This window comes from Protomyctophum parallelum (genome assembly GCF_964188405.1).
Source record: "Protomyctophum parallelum genome assembly, chromosome: 3".
Taxonomy (NCBI): Eukaryota; Metazoa; Chordata; class Actinopteri; order Myctophiformes; family Myctophidae; genus Protomyctophum; species Protomyctophum parallelum.
The window spans coordinates 47,451,722-47,473,588 of NC_139698.1; the positions used below are offsets into that span (position 1 = coordinate 47,451,722).

Here is a 21,867-nt window from a genome sequence, read left to right on the forward strand (position 1 = left end):
TCAAAAGTAATCAACAAACCAGGCGCGCAGATAGCGGGGGGGAGAGGGGGTGGATCGACCCCCTCAATTTCATGAGGAGGGGGGATTATCCCCTCCAAAATGTACCATGGCTACATGGAAAATCTGAGTAATTATGCGCAAAAGTGGGGGAGATATCCCCCCCCCCCCCCCCCATGAACATTTTCACACGCACAGATAGCCCCCAAATATGTCCCCCCCCCCCCCCCAGTTATAAAATGCTATCTGCACCCCTGCAACAAACTATACTTTAAAAATGGTCAAACATTGGCCAAATTGTCAAATATTACCTACAAGAAAGATGCACATTCTTTTTAGAAAATAGCTGATTTACGTGCGCATGTATCAGCTATTTTCACAATATTTATCTGCGGAACCGAATCAAACTAAATGTAATACCGGAACTCCTACAATTCCGATCATGTTTATCAGGGTGGGGGTTCCCCCGTTCATCATATAGCCTATTAATATGTTGGGCCTGAAAAGAGAACTACTGGTTTGGGACACAGCTGTTGCTGCTGTGTTGTAGATTACAGAGGTCATTGTGGATGTTACATCACCATGTTGTTCCCCACAACTCATTAGGAATACAGTAGGCCTACATCACTTCTTCAGCTACAGGCCTACTCTAAAAAGAGAGCTAGTAGGCATATACTCTGCTCAATTAAAAATGTAATCTATTTTGTAGAGTCCTGTATGTAAAACGCAGGATTGTTCTATGATAAATCATGCGATTAATCACACTTCAATTGATCAAAATATTTAATTGGTTGACTGACAGCACTAAATTGGATGAATCCTTTGTCTTTTAGACTTGCCCTCCCTGAAATCATATACTCAAACATATGGGTAAAGTTATGAATATAAGTAGCATTGTGATATTACAGTAAAACAAACAAGAACTAGCACTATACAAGAACAACAGCTAGTGTTAACCTGGAGTAGTGGGGTATTGTTTTTCACAACAAATCCAAATTGAAACGGTTTAAATATTTTAAGCCTGCAGTTTATTTTTGTTAGTTTCTAAATTTGTCTAACTTTGTCCATATAGCTGACAGAGATCTGAGAGATGTTTGTGTTTGTCACTCATGGTTGAGTGCCAAAATACCTAATCAGTATGTAAAACCAGAAACCTTAAATATAGTTAAAGGCAGGGTATTAAAGTGATATTTTGTTTGATTAAAACAAAAGGTATTTTTGGTTAAATCACTATATCATGATAGTAATTATTGCTATAGTGTTTATTCTATAACAAATACATTTTTCCCTGTCTCTCCAGCTCTTTAATAAACAGAAATTACATTTTCAGGATAGGTGACACATCTTCAGCCAATCAGGAGAAATTTACATTTATCATTTATCATTTTTCTAGTATTTCAGTAAAATGCTGTATAGACCATACATAGGAAGGCTATATCTTGCGCCACCCCTTAACCCTTATCCCTAAACTTATTTGCCATTTTTTACTATTTAAAAAAACCTTTTAAAACTGAACAAACACTCTATAGCAATATAGGCTACACAATATAGAGCTTTTTAATTTTAACTAATTTTAACCAAAGAAAATCACTTAGTCTATCTTTAACTGAATAAATAATTAATAAAAACATTTACCGGTAATGTGAGCAAAGTTAGGCCTACTAAACTATAGATCATTTTAAGGACAAGGTATGACTGATAATGACATACATTTCCTGCTATAAAAAATACACTTTAGATACATCACACGGCCAACTATATCACTATCACCAACTACTACATCATTTATCATGAGGTGACTTTGGGTACCTTGAAAAGTGCTATATAAAGTAGTAGTAGTAGGCCTAGTAGTAATAGTAGCGTTAGTATTATTCATTCCATAATTACCAGATGACTGAAGACCCTGTATTGTCTGTAGGTCTACAAGACAGAAGAAGCAGAGTCTTAAGATGAAAAAGGAATCCATCTTAATCACTGAGGTTTTCTTACTGACTGCATTTCTTACTGACCGTCATCTGCAAGTTTGTTAACACTTATATCTATTCAGGAAACGGAAAGCTGGTAACTCAGCCCCTAAAAGGCCAGACCACACCAATGCAACTAGTTGAAACACTAGCTTGCAGCAAGGAGTTGGAAGTAGTTAATTTATAGTATTAGACTTAGTTGCTTCTCACCCAAGTTCAAGCCTATACACAGCAAATGTCCTAGCTGATTAGAACAATCCAGATGAGTTAAAATGTCTGATGAGCTGAATGTAAAAGTAAATCATTTTTATATAGTTCATTTGAACTTTTCTGCCTTTATTTGGATAGTAACCCACAGTTGCAGAAAAGGTTGTTTGGCTCTGACCTCTCCAGGAGGGACGAGATCCAACTGATCTCACTGTCTCTCCTATATGTGGTATGCGCCTTAACAAATAGGCCATCAGAGCCCCCAAATAGTAAATCATTTTTGTAGGTATTTGGGTCACTCATTGAAAATAGGAATTGTTTTACCTTAGAACGATGAGAGGGCATTGCTCCAGTCTCCATGCAGGGAGACCTTTATAGCAAAAGTCTGTTGTAAATTTAAAACATTACATTATATATTAATATAATGCAGTTCATCTTTACTTTATTTGCATTCCCTGCCATAATAGAACTTAAAACATGATGATCTTTATCTATAGTGGGCCGCGCTGTGGTTGACAGAGAGGCAGAAGTGTTGCAACCATTCAATAGGGCCTAAGTGTTGCGTCAGTTTACTGATGTGCAAGAAGATTTCAGACCAGATCTGCATATACTATACATGTTTCCACAAACTCAAACCACGAGTGACAGGAAGAGGACCCCTGGTCTAACGCCTGCTTGAGCTTCCGAACCTACAACTCATTTCTGTATCTGTGTATTGCGGAACCCACGTGACTACCACTGTTGCCTAATACAGGGGTTTTCAACTGATTATGAACCAGGGACCACCACCCTGACTGAGAATCAACCTGGGGACCACTGTTGTGTTGGGAGGGGGGATATGGGCGTGGTGTGGGGGGAAAATTAACCTTCCATATTAAAATCATGTTGCTGTTCATTGTAACTTACTGTATGTATGTATGAGCGAGCAGACGCATGCAATTAATTATGGGCACATTTCCTTATAATGGTGACTCAACCAGGCAAGCCGGTACAGTTTCCCTTGAGATTATATCTCCCTTTTCTGTGGAAGTTCTTGACGTCCGACTTCCCAGTAACTGACAACATCGATCGAGCGTCATCGTATGTCACCACGTCATTTACTGCATTGTTTCTCAACTTGTGGTCAATACAATAAATTAAAATACAAATCTTCCCTTTCCTACATTACTAAATGCATGGTCAGGGACCACATGCAATACCTTCACGGACCACCAGTGGTCCACGGACCACCTGTTGAAAACCCATGGCCTAATACATAGACCTACTCTGTGGGATTAAAACTGTTGGTCCATGGATCACTGGTGTTCCATTAAGGTATTGCATGTGGTCCCTGACCATGCATTTATGCTAAAGTAGGAAAGTGATTTTTTGTACAGCTTTGTGTGTAGGTGTGTTTGGTACGGAGTGTGTTTGTAGCACAGAATGTGCTCAGCTGATTGGCTGGGAATGTGATGTGTGTGATGATGTATGATAACAGAGCCGCTAACTTCACACGGGCGCTAGCCCCTCCTATACAGCTTTTGTCCACACACGTCTCGCCATTGAAAGGAGAAATTAGGTCAAATGTCCGCAAAATATGACGTAAATTTGTGGCAACACAAACATTAAATGCCATTGACAATGAAGGGAAAATTGACGTCATACGAGCAAATCGGCTAACCAATCACATAAATTCAGTTGTTCATGAGATGATGTATGATGAATGATATATAATGATAAAAGAGCGCTCCTCACTTCACATGGGTGTGATTTCTTTTAAATATATATCATATCTATTCTATACCACTAGTTGAGAAACAGTGCACTAAAGACTAAATGCACTTGCACAGAAAATGGAGTTAGAATCTCAATGGAAAATGTACTGTATATTGCCTGGTTCAGTCACCATTATTAGGAATTGTGCCCATAATCAATCAGTCTGAGAGAATAATTTGCGTAGTTGGACAGTGATGAAACATAACATAAAATAAAAATATAAATTATTAATACATCTTAGCTACTGAGTTTGGGATACATGCATTATTGTACATGTCTGCCCTTAGTAGTGCTGTTAGACAGTTGTAATTCCTGTAACAGGTTCCCACACATTTTTACCAATGCATTTCCCCATTTCCAGGCCTATAACAATCATGCAGTGCAAATAATAATGGGTCTCTTACTTAGTTCTATGGTAGCACACAAGGACAGTAGATGTGGACCAGGACAATACTTACCATATGTATGCCTTGTAGGCCTACGATGCAAGCGTGACAATGACACAATCACTGACTCAGGTTCTGTGGACATCGTCACTTTAATCTGTGGACAATGTGGTTTTTAGATTGTGAACAACAATTATGAATAACGTGGTTACAAATGTGCCACAGGAAACATCCTGCCATAAATGTATACATTACGGATAAAATCCTTGGAGGAGAGCAGTATGTTCCGTTAATGTAGTTTTAGGTCATTATGGCTCTGCAAAGACATACATGTGAGTAAGCTCTGTCAATGATGTCCAGAAACTGCTCGAATAGTTTTGTACAGAGCATTGTTGTAGAGCCTTGTACGATGCAGCAGAAACTCTGATGTAAGTACTCTCTATATTCAAGGAGCCTGCAGCATCAACTCAGAATCTATCCAAGGAAAATGACCATCTTGCAAGATGTGCCCAAAAAAACCCATTAATTTAGTGACATAGAAATAATATGATCCAATAACTAAACAGCAGCTGACATAGTTGTATATTTAGGATGAAATGTATACTGACATATCAATAGATATTCATGGCCTGGGCCACTGCAGAGTGCAGACCTTTACCTGATAGTGAAAGTGCTGAGGCTGCAGAAAGCAGGATGGGGAATGAGAGGTAACACAGCCTGTTTGGAATGCTGAGCACAATAGCACATTCACCTACTGGAGATATTGGCACACGGACGTGCTTGGTGTATTAAGAGCCATACAGTGAGTGAGTACAGGCTACTGCATGCTGGGAAATGTGCCTGTGGGACGTGACACTGGGTTCCTGGCAGTGATACGCTCAGTCAAACCGAGGAGCTTCATAAACATTATGAAGTAGGGCTGGGCAATTAACAGGAAATATGTTGAAACCAATATTTATAAGCCGGTTTTTAAAATATCGTTTTGATTATATGTCAATGAATCAACAGATCTAATTTCAACCAATCTTTTATTGTAATTCCCACAAAATTCAAAAGGAAGTGTTATCACACCGTCCTGTCCTGTTTCATTCATAAATATGTCACAGTGCAGAAGTTACATGCTCTCAAAATGCCGTTTCATCTCGACTTAAATTATTATTCATTCATTCAAATATGCAACATGGAAAACAGAGTAGAGTGACAATTCAAGAACGTTGGTTAGAACTGCTCGTGTGTGGGTCACCCACAGTCAGTAGTTAAAACACAATGCATAGAGAAATTACTGTTAAGACTAATATTCACACAACATGTGAAATTGAAAAAATATCACCTCCTGGTAGCTGTAGCTGGTGCTTTGGGTGACGCAGAGGTATAGTACCTAACCTGTTTCAATCCACCACAGGCTAGATCTATTTTATACTTTGTCAGACACTGGTGTTGCCCTGCTACTTGAAAGTAGTTAAAAAGCGTTATGCCATCCAAGGCATAAGAAGAAATGGCACCCTTTTCACATTGGCCTATTATAGCGCCACCAGGAGGCCACAACCTGACCTGTCCTGGTGGAGACCTGTGCCCCGAGGGGCACTTTATCTAGTTTACAAATAAAACAGGCTTTAGTACAGTATGCAGGATACTCAGTCCCATGATGTTACTTCCAGCAGAAGCTTGTGAAGGGCCTGCGTGGAGGCCCAACATCCCACTGCCGTGCAGCCTTTCAGCAGACATCTGAGCAGTCCTTCGGTGGCAGCTGTAGAAATGAGTGACCCCGACAGGGCTTTGGCTCCGGCCCTGGGGGCCACCAACGAGGACAGACTGAGGGCCACGCCACTGAGGGCCCCCAGAGCGTTACCGGCGAATAGACACACCGTCAGGGAGCAGGACACGGACGACAGAGCCAGGCAGCGAGTCATCAGTGTCAGCGCGTCAGAAGACAGCCAATCGCAAAGTCCCAGGAAGAGGCCTGAGCCAATCAGGAGGAGGTGCGCCGTGTTGCGGTCCTCGCTGAGCCACAGGAAGCCGAAGGACAGCAGAGGCGAGGCAAGGACCTCGCTGGCCCACTCCATGTCAGACTGGAGAGAGCTCAGGTAAGGGATCATGGAGGCAGGTAGGAGACTGAGGCCGGCAGACAGTCCAAGCAGAAACACACCTACTGAGGGAGCTCTGTGGTCCTGCAATGAGAGAGAGAGAGAGAGGTCTGTATTCAGCCGCCAACCCTCATCTGAAAATGTTTTCTACCAGGAAACCCCCAGAAGCAAAGATTTGAGTTAAACCTTCACTGTGAAAGAATATATATATTTCAACGATTTCAACACATTTTCACGATTTTTCAGTATAAAATAGTATAAAATAAAAAGTATAAAATAATGATTCAAGTGGTTAAAAGCTAAGGTGACACAGATGCGAGAGAGATGCGCGCGCGAGAGACTGTAATAAAGTGATTCTCAAACGTTTTTAATTTTGTGGAGAATTGAGATAGATATTGGGCTTCTTTAAGCTGCAAGCAACTGAGAAGCCACCTGCATCTAAGTTGCAATATCCTCCATTGACAAACCATTCATTAAACAGAAAGGTTATATCTGATTGTATTAAACAACAATAAACTCACAAACATTGCAGCTGGAAAGCTTGTGGTATCATATATTGACAGCCAGAATGTAGACGGCACCCGGGAGCAGTATGGGTTGGCGCCCCAGCCTGTGTCTTCCGTTGCACAGGTGGAGCCTGCAGAACCATTGCGGCTCAAGAATCCACCACTCCTGAATGAAGTGTCTGGTGCTGGGAGTCTGGTGCAACGCACAGGTCCTGGACCTGGTGAGAGCAGGAGTGGACCTGGTGAGACGTAGGAGGGGCCCAGACAGGAGTCAACCCACAGAGCCTATAGTCCTTCCAGGCGCGAGATTGATCTACCTCCCAGACCCGGCAGAGTAGTTCCGGAGCAACGGATTGTGTGGCCCTGGTCTTTCCCTAATAGGACTGATCGAGCGTAGCTCCTGGGATGTAAGTCGGGACTTGATCACCCCGGCTGGGTCACCTGAGTGACCCCGATGACCTTGGGATACATCACTGAGGATACGTCCCAGGTGCATCCATGCGATCATGTCTTTTTTTCGTTCTTTGTCTCTGTCAATTCCGAATCCACCATCTCAGAGCAACTTTCTGTCAATAAAGGACCTTTCTGTTTGATGAATGGGCTGTCAATGGAGGATAGGGCGTATGAGGTTCAGGCAGTGGTGGAAAATATACTCACATGTTTTACTTAAGTAAAAGTATCAATAATGACATGTAGAGCAATACTCTGTTACAAAAAGTCTGCATTGGTATTTAAAATGCACCTAAAGTACCAACATTAGAAAGTACGTACTAAATTAGGCAAAGTTTTCAAATGTAGGTTGACCACCTTGCTTCAAACACCTTCAACCACTGTTCAGTTCATTTTCAGTTCTTCATGACCCAAACATCTCCTGAGATCGATTTGGTATGGGACCTTATATTATTTATCATCTTATTTATCCGTGTTTTTACAAGATGTCATGTCAGTAGTATTTATAATACCTGCCCAATAGCCCACATCTTGGCTGCTGATGTGGGGATAGGTTAGCCTGCTATTTCAGTAGACTATTATAGTTGATTGTTTAATAATGTTGAGTTTTTAAAGTCCAATATAAATATAAATCAATATAATTAAATATTGTGCCCATTTAAAGAACCACTCGTATTTACAATCAGAAATCTTTATGTTGTTATGCTCATTTGGAAAACAAAATTCTACTTCAAAGGATGTGGATAGTGTTAGCATAAACAATAAGTTGAAGGGAAACTTCAACTCATTGCTTCAACTTATTGCTTCAATTAACTTATTGCTTCAACTTATTGCATCCAAAGTTCAACTTATTGCTTCAACTTATTGCATCAAAAGTTCAACTTATTGCCCCGGCCTTGCCGCACACGCATGCGTCGCAACTTCGCAAGGCCGCGGCAGGCAATGGCATAAAGAGTGTCCCTTATTTCAAGATCTCAAAGGTGGCAATTGGCAACCCTAGTCTACACAAATAGAGGATGTAGAAGAATTGTTATTTTGATCAACGATTGCCTGTTGTATCTCCTATGATATTACCATCAACACAGTATGGAATTGTAGTAGCTCTGGTTCATATATAGATCTAAAATTGTACTAAAATCTTTCGCACAACATAACATAATATTATTTAGTTTAGGGTCTGAGAGGCTAAATGCCTGGTGGTCCGTGGCTCAATTCAAATGCGGAATAAATAATGGACTTTGTAACTGTACGCCAGCCTACCTTGAAGAGATGATAGGCTGAGTGCAGAGCAGTGGCACACAGAACGGCATTGGAACACACTGTGATCCAATCTGTTATTATACAGGATGCCATTGATCACAAACAACAAACTAACTCATTCACTTCTTTACCACAGTTCTGTTACGGAGCCAGCAAACAGCTGGTGGATGTATTGATAATAATGAATGTTGATTGAGCACGACACGCACACGTGGTGGTGGCATGAAACTTTACAGAAGCCACTGACTGAAACATAAACATAAACACACTAGTACTGCCGCTCGTGCTGCATGACTTTGTTTTGTCACGTGACTAGAGAAACGCGGATATGATTGCGCGCATGCCCCGGAGCCAGTGTTGCCATGTCTGCTTATTATAAGCGACCTTGAGCTTCTTTTTCTGTAAAGTTGCTTGTAAATTATGTTGTTGCGGGTTTTGGGGCTTGTTTTTGATTGATTGATTGATTGATTGAAATTATTATTTGTCGAATGGGTACATTTCAAAGAAAGCACCGGGTGCCAAGTTTCCTAATGTTGTTTAAACCAGTGATTCTCACACATTTCCATGTCAACGACAGAACGACCCCCACAAGGACTGAATAGAGTCTATTCAGTCCTTGCTTTGATTTGTGTTGTTAAAATGTTTTAAAAATATTCCACATTTGTCCATTTTTTTTCCTCCAATTTTTTCTTGTTTTAGTTTTTTGCGACGCGTTTGTGAGCTTGTAGATCTGATCTAGTTCCAAAGAGCCTACCCCGAGCCTACCCTTCTTTGGGGCTTGTTTTCATGAGACTTGCGGTTGCTTATTTCTCTCACAAAATCGGGCAACACTGCAAAGGAGTTCGAAAAGTAATGGCGGCTGAGCGCTTGACAACCATAACAGAGGCATGGATACGGGAGAGATTACAGTTAAAACTTCCACATCTCGGTAAGACGGCTGCTGTTTTCATTGTGCAACGTGCGTGCGACTGCAAAGGGATGCCTAAATAGGGTCGAGGGCGTGACGTCGTCCGAGACCAAATACGGGCCAGAATTGTAAACACGGGCTAATAATAAAGCTAATGGGGCTAACGTTAATCTGTCGATCATATTAATGCCTGCACCAAAGCAGACCTACGCTTTGTGATGATCATGATCATCACACAGACAGGGGTCCTGGAGACCACACAGACAGGGGGGTCCTTGGGGAATGGGGTGGTACCCAGCAAAATGTGGAAGAGTGATTGATTGAAGAATGGGTACAGTCCAAGCAAGGGAGGTATACAGGTCAATACAAAAACTGCTAAGAGGATAAAACCAAAAAAATCACTTAGACTTGTTTACATCTGGGTGCCTCCATTTTCAATTCATCAAGACATTTACAGACATATATACACTGCATCTATGTACACATCTATTCCAATTTAATTTCCTATATATATATATATATATATACACACACACACACACACACACACACACACACACACACACACACACACACACACACACAAATCAAATAGTTAATACACAGTATTGATTTCTTTATTTATGTTTGCATTATATTTGATCGATTTTGATATTTGCATATGCAAACATCGAAATAGATTGATAGGCTTGATTCAACTAAGGGAGGCTAATGCCCAATTCGATTTTAGGCTATTCGAAAATAGTTGATCTATTCTACAAGCTCGTGAGCTTGTGGATCATCATATTCCCGAAAGAACTGTTGACAAATCTTCTCTTTTGGGGGTCCCCAGTCCTCGTACAGAATTCTGAATCTTTTCCGTGGGGCCCAAATAAATACATATCAATTTGGGCGTCCTCGACAATGAAAACGTTTGAGAAGCATGCGTTGTAATGTTGGTGTAACTTGTTAACAGGAGATGTCAGGTCACTCAGCCTTCCAGGGACATATGAGGAGAAGATCAGACATCTCGGAACGGCACTGAGAAACTTTGTGCGTCTGAAGAGCGTGGACCTGTCCTGCAATGCTCTTACTTCTGTTGAGGTAAGTTCTCCCAACCAAGACCTGGACAGATTTAATGACGCTACAAAAGATGAAAGAGAAAAAGATGAACACTTAGCATTTCGGGTGGCACAGTGCTCAAGTGCCTGCCCAGCCCACCACCGCATAGGTTGTGGGTTTGAAATCCACTGTGCGTGGTGCATCCGGCTTTGTCTATACAGGAACACAATTGGCCCGCGTTCGGGGGAGGGAAGCATGGGGGGATAATTTGTCACTGCACTGTACTGTAATCCTACGGGCTGTCAGTCAGCACAGCACTCAGCAGGGAGTGTCATTAAGTGTTGGAGTGTTGGACAGGAGGAGTAGGACGAAGGCTCTAGTCTTCTCGGTGAGGGGGTCAGTAGGATACAACAGCAGTGACAAACAACACAGAATTATGTGTGGGGAGGAATCAATTGGCATTAAAGGTAGTGTAGGTTTCTTTTGGTTAAAAAGAAGGGAAAAAAAGTATTGTTCCAGTTCCAATTTTGTCTGCTCATTTCTTTGTGTCATCTCTTACTGTTGAATTCCACTTGTTTAATCTGTATCCTGACTGCATTCTCTATCCTGATTGCATAAAAATAGTATCCCAGTTTCAGTTTCTGTTTAATAAAAAGCTGGAGAGACATGGAGACTCCTATTACTGAACAAACACTATATAGCAGGGGTTTTCAACTGATTATGAACCAGGGACCACCACCCTGACTGAGAATCAACCTGGGGACCACTGTTGTGTTGGGAGGAGGGGGATATGGGGGGAAATTAACCTTCCATATTAAACTCATGATGCTGTTCATTGCAATTTATGCATGACGAGCAGTGAGCAGACATTACATTGAGTATTGAGTATTACATTATATTTCTTTATAATGGTGACTCAACCAGGCAATCCGGTATACCTACTTTCCCTTGAAATTCTAACTCCCTTTTCTGTGGAAGTTCTTGGCGTCCGACTTCCCTGTAACTGACAACATTGATTTTCTTTCCATATTTTACTATCTTGAAGCAGATCTACATCCATACATTATGGCTATTATCGGCTATTTGAACTATTTTAATAATAGTAATATATGTATATATATATATATATATATATAGTAAAAATGGCAAATACGTGCAAGATATAGCACATGATTATATGGGCACATTTCGTAATAATGATGACTCAATCAGGCAAGCTGGTACACTTCACCCCTCTTGAGATTCTAACTGCCTTTTCTATGGAATTTATTAACCTCAGACTTCCCAAAAATTCTGATAACATTGACGCACGTCTTCCACAGAACAGTGAGTGCACAGACGTTTAGTGCACTATTCCGTGGAAGAAAATACAAAATCTACACTTTGCTCTGCTACATTACTAAATGCATGGTCAGGGACCACATGCAATACCTCCACGGACCAACAGTGGTCCACGGACCACCTGTTGAAAACCCCTGCTATATAGCAATGAGTACGGTACTATCACAATATAGAGCTTTTTAACAATGGTTTAACCAAAGAAAATCACTTACACTACCTTTTAATGACAAAATTGGGGAGAAAAAGGGGTAAAAAAATAACACAATATTTTCTGTGCTTCTCCTCAGGGGTTGCTTCACTTGAAGATGCTGGAGAGACTCAACCTGTATTATAACTGCATATCATCTGTCAAGGAGGTCAAGGAACTCTGTAAGCTCCCAGCGTTGAGGGAACTGGACCTCAGACTCAACCCTTTGACTAAAAACGACCCTCACTACCGCCTGTACCTGGTGCACGCCATGCCCAACCTTCGCAAACTAGGTGAGCTCGATATGTTCATTATTAGTTGGATCACTGTTTCGCAAACATTTTGTGTGTCTTGGATCCATTTTTGTGGGTCGTGAGTGAATATACCTTTGTTTATTGTTTCCTAAATGTTGTCATTAAGGGACCAAGAAGTCACAAAGTGACTTTGGTCACTTATTGTTTTTGTGTTTTTTTTCCTTCTTCTTCTCCTTCCGCCAAAAATAGCAGTTCTGGCTGAACCGTGCAGTCGTTTTTGGCAATCTGGTAATCTGGTAGAGGGCCATGCCAAACGGTGACTATGTGAAGCCCATGACGATTGGTCAAATGGTGGTGCTATAGCACTCAATTGAAAATGCAAACTTTGAACGTGCGTAGCTCATGAACCATTTGACCGTTGGCAATGACACTTTGATATACATATGTGTCTCCTCATGCCGAACAACCGTGTTCTGACTTTTGACCTCTGACCTTTAGATCACCCGCCATTTTGAATTATATGAAAAACAGTTAAAATGTATCTCCTCCCAGGATCTTTTATCAAAATGCACAAAAACGTCTACACGTGAACTTTGGACAAATTCATGCAATAATTTCATGAATAAACAAAAAAATACCTAATTATTAAGAAGTAGTGCAAATAGCAGATCTTGAAAGATGTTCTGTGTTTTCCAGACGATTGCCCAGTCAGAGACACAGAGCGTAAAGCTGCCATCATGCAGTTCTCCTCGGACCCTCTACCTCATCAGAAGAGCCACCTTCTAAGCCAGGCACCTGATAACAGGTACATATTTTAAGTCAGTGGTTCCTAATGTGATGTGAGACAACTCCAGGTGTGCCTTGGGATTTTGTAACAACCACAGGCACTTATTATTGCAATACTGTATTTCTTTGTAATCAATGTTCATGATAAAATGCCACCATTTCTTTCTACTCGGTCTGTGTCTCATAGAAGGGCTGTGGGCAGTTCAGAAACCCATGAAGTAGTCCTTTGACTATTAATGTTTTTTTTCTTCTTCTTTTTTTTTAAGTATAAGGTTATTTAATGTCAGTTTTTTTCTTTGTAAATCTAGGTTGTCATATCTGCATTGTGCAACTTCAAAGCTAAAAGCCAAACAGAAATGCAATTATTATTCCAGTCTTCAACGTCAATACAATTAATTACAATTATTTGAGTGACAATTAATCATGTAAAATGCAATAATTGTGACAGCACTAATTTCTATGAATTGATGAATTGAACAAGGTGGACCCTCTTGTAAACAAGTGTAATGCTTTATTGGGTCGTCCACTCACAGTTAACCCATAAAAAAATCACTCTGAAAGAATATATATTCAAAGATTTGCGCCACATTTTTACGATTTTTCAAAAATAGCAGACCTACAAGCTCTACAAACAGTCTTTGTATTGAGTTGTGCTTGAATTGTACTGTAATTCTGCAAACTGTTAATAAATATTTCAATCAATCAATCTGTGATGAATCAACTGAAACTGTGCCTCAGGAGTCAGGATTAACCCATTTAAGACCTGGAACCCATCTAGGTCATCTAAACTTTAACTATTGAAAAATAGCACATCTACGAGCTTGTAGATCTTTTTTGAAAAATTGTGAAATCTTGCAAATCTTTGAATATATATTCTTTCACATCTTTGCTTCTGGGGGGGGGGGGTCCCTGGAACAGCATATTTTGAGATGGGGGTCGGCAGTCAAATACATAGAAACATTGGTTTTCAGAAAACGCATTTAAGAAGACATTTTGTAGATTCGACCTCAGGCCTTAATAGGTTAAAGTCTATCTTCGAGCATCGTGTGGCTTGTGGTTTTTCAGGAGCAGTGATCCGAGGCTGGCCTCCGTGGACCGCTTGACAAAGAGGCTCTCCTTCGCGGAGAACAGCGATGACATTGTGTTGAACTTTGGTGCTAAAAGTAGTCATCTACAACAAGGTATGATTTTATTGTCCAAATGAAGTAATTCTTAGTAATGAGAATGGCTTCCTGTGTGCTGGGTTTCATTGTGTTCTTTTTCCATTGTTTTACCTCCCAGAAACTGAAGAGGCTGAGGCGAAAAATGTTTCGGAGACGGAGAGCTGTTCTTCTCAAAAACAGGTGATTTTTAGTGGTTTTCAACAAGTGGTCCGGGCACCACTAGTCTTTGAGAGCGTAAAGTGGACGCTAACGGGTCCATTTGGTTTCATTTGACACTATCAAGAGTTAAATTATTGTTAAACACCTGCATTAGGCTATACTAGAAGTCTACACAAAAATAATTATTATTTTGATCAACGTTACCCTGTTATCTCTCCTATGGTCCCACATCAATGCAGCATGGAATTGTGGACAAAATCTTATCCAACTACAGTACAAAAAAATCTTCTTTCGTTTTGGGTCTGCGAGTAAAAATCAAATGGTGGTAAATGCTGAATAAATAATGGCCTTGATATGAAAAAGGTTTAAAACCACCATGTATTCTGTGTTGCACAGATTGTACTACTAATGCTGTGTCAGTGAGTGAGCTATTTCTCTGTTTTCATAGGAACCAGTCAAATCCATCCTCAGGTCCACGCAGAAAAACTATGGTAAGTTTTTATTAAAATTTTTGTTTCTTGAATTAAAGTTGTTCCTACTGTTTTATGTTAAGCGCTTTGGGTACTTAGAAAAGCGCTATATAAATCTGAGCTATTATTATTATTATATTATATTAACCTCTTATTATTATTTATTATTTATAGATTTTAGAAAATCATCAAGTGATACTGATAGGCTTGTTTATGCTGCAGTGGTGGCCCAATTTAGATTCACAAAATCCTTCAGTTCCCCTGGATCAAACAGTATCCAAAACCCACCACTAGATGGATCCAACAGCACATTCTATTTTTTCATGAGCTAGTGCTAGTGCATTCAGTTCTAACTCGAATAGGGCTGCAACTTTCAATAATTTTCTTATTTTCTATTGTTTACAATTGTTTTGAATTTATATCAACAAAATTGATTAACCACGTGGGCATAATTTTATTCTTTGTTACACAACACTATCATGAAAAAATAAGTATTTTGTGAGCTTTTAGGTCGTCTGTTTAAAGAAAAAGGCGTATATAAGGATTATTAATTCATCGATTCATTTGAAGAACTATTGCACGCCTAGACTGAAAGAGACCACTTGCCGTGATACATTTCTTTGTCTGTTTCCCTCCCTGTGTTGACCAGGCTATACGAAGTCTAAAGTGCCACAGACGAAAGTGTCATCATCGCATAAAAATAATTCTACCTCATTGAAAGGGGTGGAGGGTCCGAGGGTGACCTTTGACCCCTACGTGGAGAAGCGGAGGCCAGACTCTGGAAGGCACAAGCACAAGGACCCCGGCAAACGTCCCGCTAAGGGCCATTTCACACCCAATCCTAGTGAGTACTGCATACTGTAAAGCAATGGTTTTCAACCCTTTTCATTTCAAGGCCCATAATTTATTCATCATTTGAGCCACGGACCACCATCTGATGAGATTTAGCCTCTCAGACCCAAAACTAAGAATATTTTGTTATCGTTGGGTCGGATTTTGTCCACAATTCGATGCTGTATTGATGTGGTACCATAGAAGAGGTAACAGGCAAAAGTTGATCAAAATAACAATTCTTCTACATTTTCTAATATGTAGACTTCTTGTAAATTAAGTAATGCTCTTGATAGCGTAAAATGAAACCAAATGGACCCGTAGGGAAAATTACGTTGTTTTTGTTGTTCTTTTGCCAACAATAGGGACGCCAGTAAAAATGGCCAGCACGCAATAATGTCCTTTTATCAAGTTTATTTCCTTCTCTGAGCAATAAACATCACAAAAGATGTTATTGAGTGCTGACTTTTTCTTGTTTTCATTGATCGTTTTGTTTAGCTGTGCGCCTAAAAGATGTCTTCAATTGTGGGAGTGTTGCAGGTGCTGTGGTTTGTCACTGGACAGCACTTCTCTATGTTCTATTGAATGTATCCATGTCTTACTTTGTCAAAGACCAAGGACACCAGCACGATACTCCGTTAATGAACATACAGCCTCCAAGTCCCAGGAGTCCCGGCATGACCCTCTCTGACCCCTCCAACCCTATCCTGCATCCTCCGAGAGTGTCCTACTCCAGTAGAACAGCAGGGGGGCCGGGCGCACCACAAAAAACTCCCAACCAAAAGAGGGTATGGGAAAACTAAAAAGCATTGGCCTACTGCTCACTGTACTCTTATTGAATTGTTCAACATGCTTTCATTCACATTTACAATTTACAATTTAGGCATTTAACAGATGCTCTTAATCCAGAGAGATTTACATTAAGCAAGAACAAAACACATGCTAATACATCAAATACATAAAAATAGTCATCATGAATCATACGTAAGCTAAGAACTAAAGAACTTTGAGACGAGTACTACAACATTCAATTGACACTGGCTGAACGCTCAATGCAACGGGAGCAAGTCTGACCCAACACGGCAGCAAAATGAGCAAAGCGCCCAAAACGGCTGATCTACAAGCATAAATGACAACTGACAAGTGTAGACGGGAGGTGGTAAAATAAGTGGTTACTCAACAAAAATAAAAAGTACTCTTATCGGTACTCGGTATCGGCGAGTACTTAAAAGAAAGTACTCGTACTCGTACTTTGTCTTAAAAAAATGGTATCGGGACATCTCTAATTATATTTAACAGTTTAGCTAATGCTATTAGATTGACTGCTTTATGCATGTGTTAATGTCTACTTTTTGAATGGGTTTAACAGGGCGGCTACAGGAAGCCACTGGAAATGCTGCTCAACCTTGTGGACAAGCATTGGAAAGGAGAGAGATCACTTCACCATAACAGCGACTTTCTGTGTGAGTGGGAGGAGACAGGTTTATGTATCTAAAGGCCTATTCATACACCAGTTTTAGGTGATGAGGTGAAAAGGTGGTCACCTCATCACCGACAACTAGAGTATGCATGGGTAAATGGTAGGGCTGTAACTGTGTCGAAACATCGATTTTAATTTCAAGAATCAAAGTATATCGAAATGTAAATGGCAGCATATCGTATCATTTGACTTTTTGCAATGCAAATAATCGGTATCGAATCGTTTTGCAATGCAAATAATCATCCATACTAACTACATACTAACTGCATTGTATTTAGCAATTTTAGGAAGAAAAAAGAAAAAGATCTGTTTAATTACTTTTCCATTCAGTATCGCTACACATCGATATATGTGTGTATTCTCCGTGTTGTGCAGGATTGTACGGAGCCACTGAGTCGCCATGGTAAGAAAAATAAATGTCTTACCATGGCCACTCTGGGGCTCCGTAGGTTTGTCTATATTTGTTCAAATATAATGTTTTCCCACACTATCCACTTACTATGTCTCACACAAAGTAAACGTCTTTGCTAAATAGTTACTTTATCGATTTTAAATCATTGAGTCGTATCGCCATGAATGATCCAATATCATCCATGTATCATATCGTCAACTATGTATCGTGATGCTTATCGTATCACTGTTAAAATGTATTCTTACACCCCTAGTAAATGTCTGCCCATTTAACCACTAGAGCCCATGTTCCTGTTCTGGGTTAAATATTCAGCAAAAAATAGCCAATCTACAAGCTCACAACACGTCAATATATGAGCTTGTAGCGAGGCTATTTCTACAAAGTGGACTGGATACAGTTGTGTAGTGTACAGCGAAAACAGGAGCGTAGAAGTATAAAATAAATTATTTCTGGGCTTTGTACTGGGCTTTGAAATTACCTACTGGAGGAATTGTGAAAACCGAAACATTGTTTTCAAAGATTTTATTATTAAAGCCCAACAATCTGTATTAACCATTTCATTCTCTTTCTCTCTCTCTATAGCCAAGGCAGTGCAGATCCTATCCATGATGGAGGATGATATCTCCAGTCGAGAGGATGAGATCAAGACGTTGAAAGGGGAAGTGGAGGGACTGAAGCGTCAAGCGGACGTACGACAGGAGGAGCATAAAATCCAAGTCCACGATCTGTCCGTCCAGCTGGAAGACACCCAGGGCTCGGCGGTGAGAAGAGCCATAGCAGCAAAGCTAACGAAGACTAAACACACATTTAATTTGCATGGATTAAAGTTCTCAGTCGCCACGACTGATTTCAGTCATTTGGGTTCTGGAGATGCCAGCATTTCTTCTACTTAAGCGAATAAGCCAAAGTAGTCTGGGGTGCGCATGCTTATCCGACATGCGAAAACAACGATCGGATTAAGGTTGGCAAACGTGCGTTAAGGTTGGCGAACATGCGCTGCTCCGTGCTTGCGGTTATGGTTAGGTTAGTGTTTGAGGTAGGTTCTCGAGTCGGACCGTAGTCTACTCTAGCTTATTTTAAGATTGGAGGCACATTTCAAGTGGTCAAATTAGCATTATGTGCCGAAACCGCTTCCATAAAACCCTAATGGTCTCGGATATTTCATATAAAAGCAAACGTTATAGCCTCAGTCTGATTTCTTCACCTGATTGGTAGTATTCAACGGCAGGAACATTATTACTAAAACATCATGATATAATTTACATATTGTGTTAATTGTTTAGGAAACGGCACTAGTAGTGTGGGTGCACGCTGTTTCAGTCGTGAGATTTAATTTTTGCTTTAATCCATGCATTTGCTACAGAGTGGGTGGGTGGGATATTGTGATCAAAACGAATGTACCGGTACTCATTTCAGTTTGTAACTTAATCCAGGCTAAATTGAACGAGCAGCTGAAGATCGTGTTGGAGGAGAATGTGAATCTTCAGAAGCAGCTCATCAAACTGGAGCAACAGTACCTAAAGTCTATGATGAAAACCTCTCCTGTTACGCAGATAAAGGGTGAGAGGCATATTTGTACGTATTTTTAGTACAAAGTACAAAGTGCAAACATTCCATTATTTCATGCCCTGCTTCAATGTCCCACCACTGTGTTCCGTAGAGGCACAGACAGAGGTGGATGAGCTGAGGAGGGAGATTGAGGGCCTGAGACTTAAGGTCCATGAGGCTGAGAAGGTCAAAGACCTGGCCCATATGCTGCAAGAAAGTCACAGGTAAGAGGGTGCTACCAGGCAGGGATGGGTGCAGTCACCACAGTAGTCGCTCTTTGTAATACCTCAAAAAGAAAAAGTCCATTACTGCATCAAAAGTAATCAACAAATTAGACTATAAAACTGGTCAAACATTGGCCAAATTACACAAGAAAGAGGCAAAGAGTTTGAAAATAGCTGAACTACAGTACAAGCTCTGAGCCGTTGTGAGTGTACTATTTTCACTATTTATCTGTGGAACTGAGTAAAACTAAATGTAATGCCTCAACACCTACATTCTAAGGTTGAGAACCACTGCATTAGAGATATTAATTAGGTAACTATAACTAATCTACAGAAAGACGCTGAATCCTCACCCATTATTAAATGAAAGCAATGTATCATTATTATCATACGTTTGTGTTCTGGCTATATCTACAGAAACATGCCAAATATATCAGTGTCACGTGATATATTATAAAGATAGTCCACCATGTCATGTGTCCCGAGGCACATCAAAGAGAGCTGTTCCTCTATCCTTTTCGCCAGTGTGACTGGGGAATGGGAATCGGCATCACATATTTCTGTTTTACGTTCCATCTACACAGCTGTGTTGTTTGCAGACAATGGTGAATTTGGCCACCATTCCATTAGTGTGTGTTCAAACAGTTTTTTTGTGTACACGTTTTAGGTCGCTGGTGGCTACCAATGAGCGGCTGTTGGGTGAGCTGAGGGCCAGCACGGAACAGTAACTAACAAGAACATCATTTTTTACTGTATATTGAACTTTATACCGGCATAGTAAAATCTGCATGAGCTTCAGCGAATAGAATCTCATATTTGACATGATTAATCTTGTCTCGTTTACCAAACTAGAGGTCCTGTTGTTATCAAAATTGCACCAAACTTAGAAGTCTTTGCACTGTATATAATTTTAAACTTCAAAGCCTTTGCACTGTGTATTTTGGTTTTGCGTTTTTTATTTTGCTCCGAGGCATGTTGATGAATGCATTATTTATTGTTCTTTGGAAGATGAAAAAAAAAGTGCCTCGACTGTGTTTTGCTTAGCGTGTAAACTACTGTTCAAGAAAATGTGTATATGTGTGTTTGACAAGGCCAGCTGTGTTAAGAAATGATCTGGTAACGAGGAGGCCAGTACAGTATGTCGTTCCTGGATCAGAGGCAAGATTGTCAATACAAACTTCATGTTTCTTTTTTATTTATATATATATATAGGTCAGTTGTCTTGTCTATCCATCTGCCTCGTAGACTGCAGTGGAAAAGATTTGACCTGATTTCAGCTGCACTGTGGCCTTATTTTTTACCTCTCTGCCTTAAGGCTGGAGAGATGCATACACACATTAATACCGGTGCACGCACACACACACACACACACACACACGCACACACACACGCATGTTCTGACACTCAAGGTCTTTCATGTAAGTACAAATGTGGGGCCATAGAGGTTGGAGGGGAGCGGGTTTGCGATCGGATGCTTGTATATTTGAATCGTTAAAACTAGCTTGGACAAACCTGGGTGGGGAAAGCGAATGTGATGACACCCTACTCCTCAAAGACCTCCATCACCCTTGAGCAACATGCTTAACCACGTGAACCCTAGTGCCCCTGTTCTGGGGGCGAGCATTCTGTGAAAATAGGCGATTCACAAGCTCGCGAAACTACGCAACGCGGTGTGAGCTTGTAGATCGGCTATTTTCTGCGAAGATGTTTTATGTACGTGGGAAAAGGAGCGGGCCTATTATAGAACCCTGGGGGACAGACGACAAATAATGGAGGGTTTAAGTCAGTGGTTTTCAACCTTTTTCATGCCAAGGCCCATTATTTATTCAGCATTAAAGCCACAGACGAGATGATGAGATTTAGCCTCTCAGACCCAAGACTTAAGAATATTTTGTTATCGTTGGATAAGATTTTGTCAACAATTCCATGCTGTATTGATGTTGTATCGTAGGAGAGATAATGTGCAAATATTGATCAAAATAACACTTCTTCTACATTCTCTATTTGTGTAGATTTCTTGTAAATTAAGTAATGCAGATGTTTAACAATAGTTTAACTCTTGATAGCGTAAAATTTTACGCTATCAAGAGTTAAAGATATATAAGGGTCCATTTGGTTAACTCTCTTGGTTAATTATTTAGCTGGGCACCACCTGGAAACCTCCTCAAGGACCACTGGTGGTCCCCGGACCACTGGTTGAAAACCACTGGTTTAAGTGGTTGAATTGCTTCTCAGTAGTTCTGCAGGGCAGCTCCCAGGAGTAACTGTATTGAATGGTGCTGGAAAGAAAGCATGAGTAAATAAAGGTTGAAGAAGCACACCACTTGTTTTTTATGTGATGTTTTGTGTGCGTGCGTGCGTGCGTGCGTGGCAGTGTGCACGTGTGTGCATGGCAGCGTGAGCAATTGGGTAATGCATAATATCAAAATGAGCAATTCACACATTTTCCCGAAGC

General features: G+C 40.5%; 2 protein-coding genes across 2 annotated transcripts; one reads left to right on the plus strand and one right to left on the minus strand.

The window, feature by feature from the left end:
- Window positions 1-4,845: 4,845 nt before the first annotated feature.
- On the minus strand, window positions 4,846-8,716 carry LOC310856497 (transmembrane protein 276-like). The gene is made up of 2 exons (XM_083761969.1): window positions 8,610-8,716; window positions 4,846-6,477 (listed from the first exon to the last, which is right to left on the minus strand). Exons 1-2 carry the CDS (start codon window positions 8,700-8,702, stop codon window positions 5,944-5,946), a joined length of 627 nt encoding a protein of 208 aa, XP_083618095.1. The 5' UTR covers window positions 8,703-8,716; the 3' UTR covers window positions 4,846-5,943.
- A 736-nt stretch (window positions 8,717-9,452) lies between these two features.
- cep72 (centrosomal protein 72) lies at window positions 9,453-21,680 on the plus strand. Its single transcript, XM_083761734.1, has 14 exons — window positions 9,453-9,537; window positions 10,472-10,599; window positions 12,186-12,378; window positions 13,036-13,144; window positions 14,191-14,306; window positions 14,407-14,468; window positions 14,896-14,938; window positions 15,567-15,761; window positions 16,361-16,536; window positions 17,118-17,211; window positions 18,223-18,401; window positions 19,074-19,200; window positions 19,301-19,412; window positions 20,080-21,680. Exons 1-14 carry the CDS (start codon window positions 9,462-9,464, stop codon window positions 20,138-20,140), a joined length of 1,671 nt encoding a protein of 556 aa, XP_083617860.1. The 5' UTR covers window positions 9,453-9,461; the 3' UTR covers window positions 20,141-21,680.
- The last annotated feature ends 187 nt before the right edge of the window (window positions 21,681-21,867 follow it).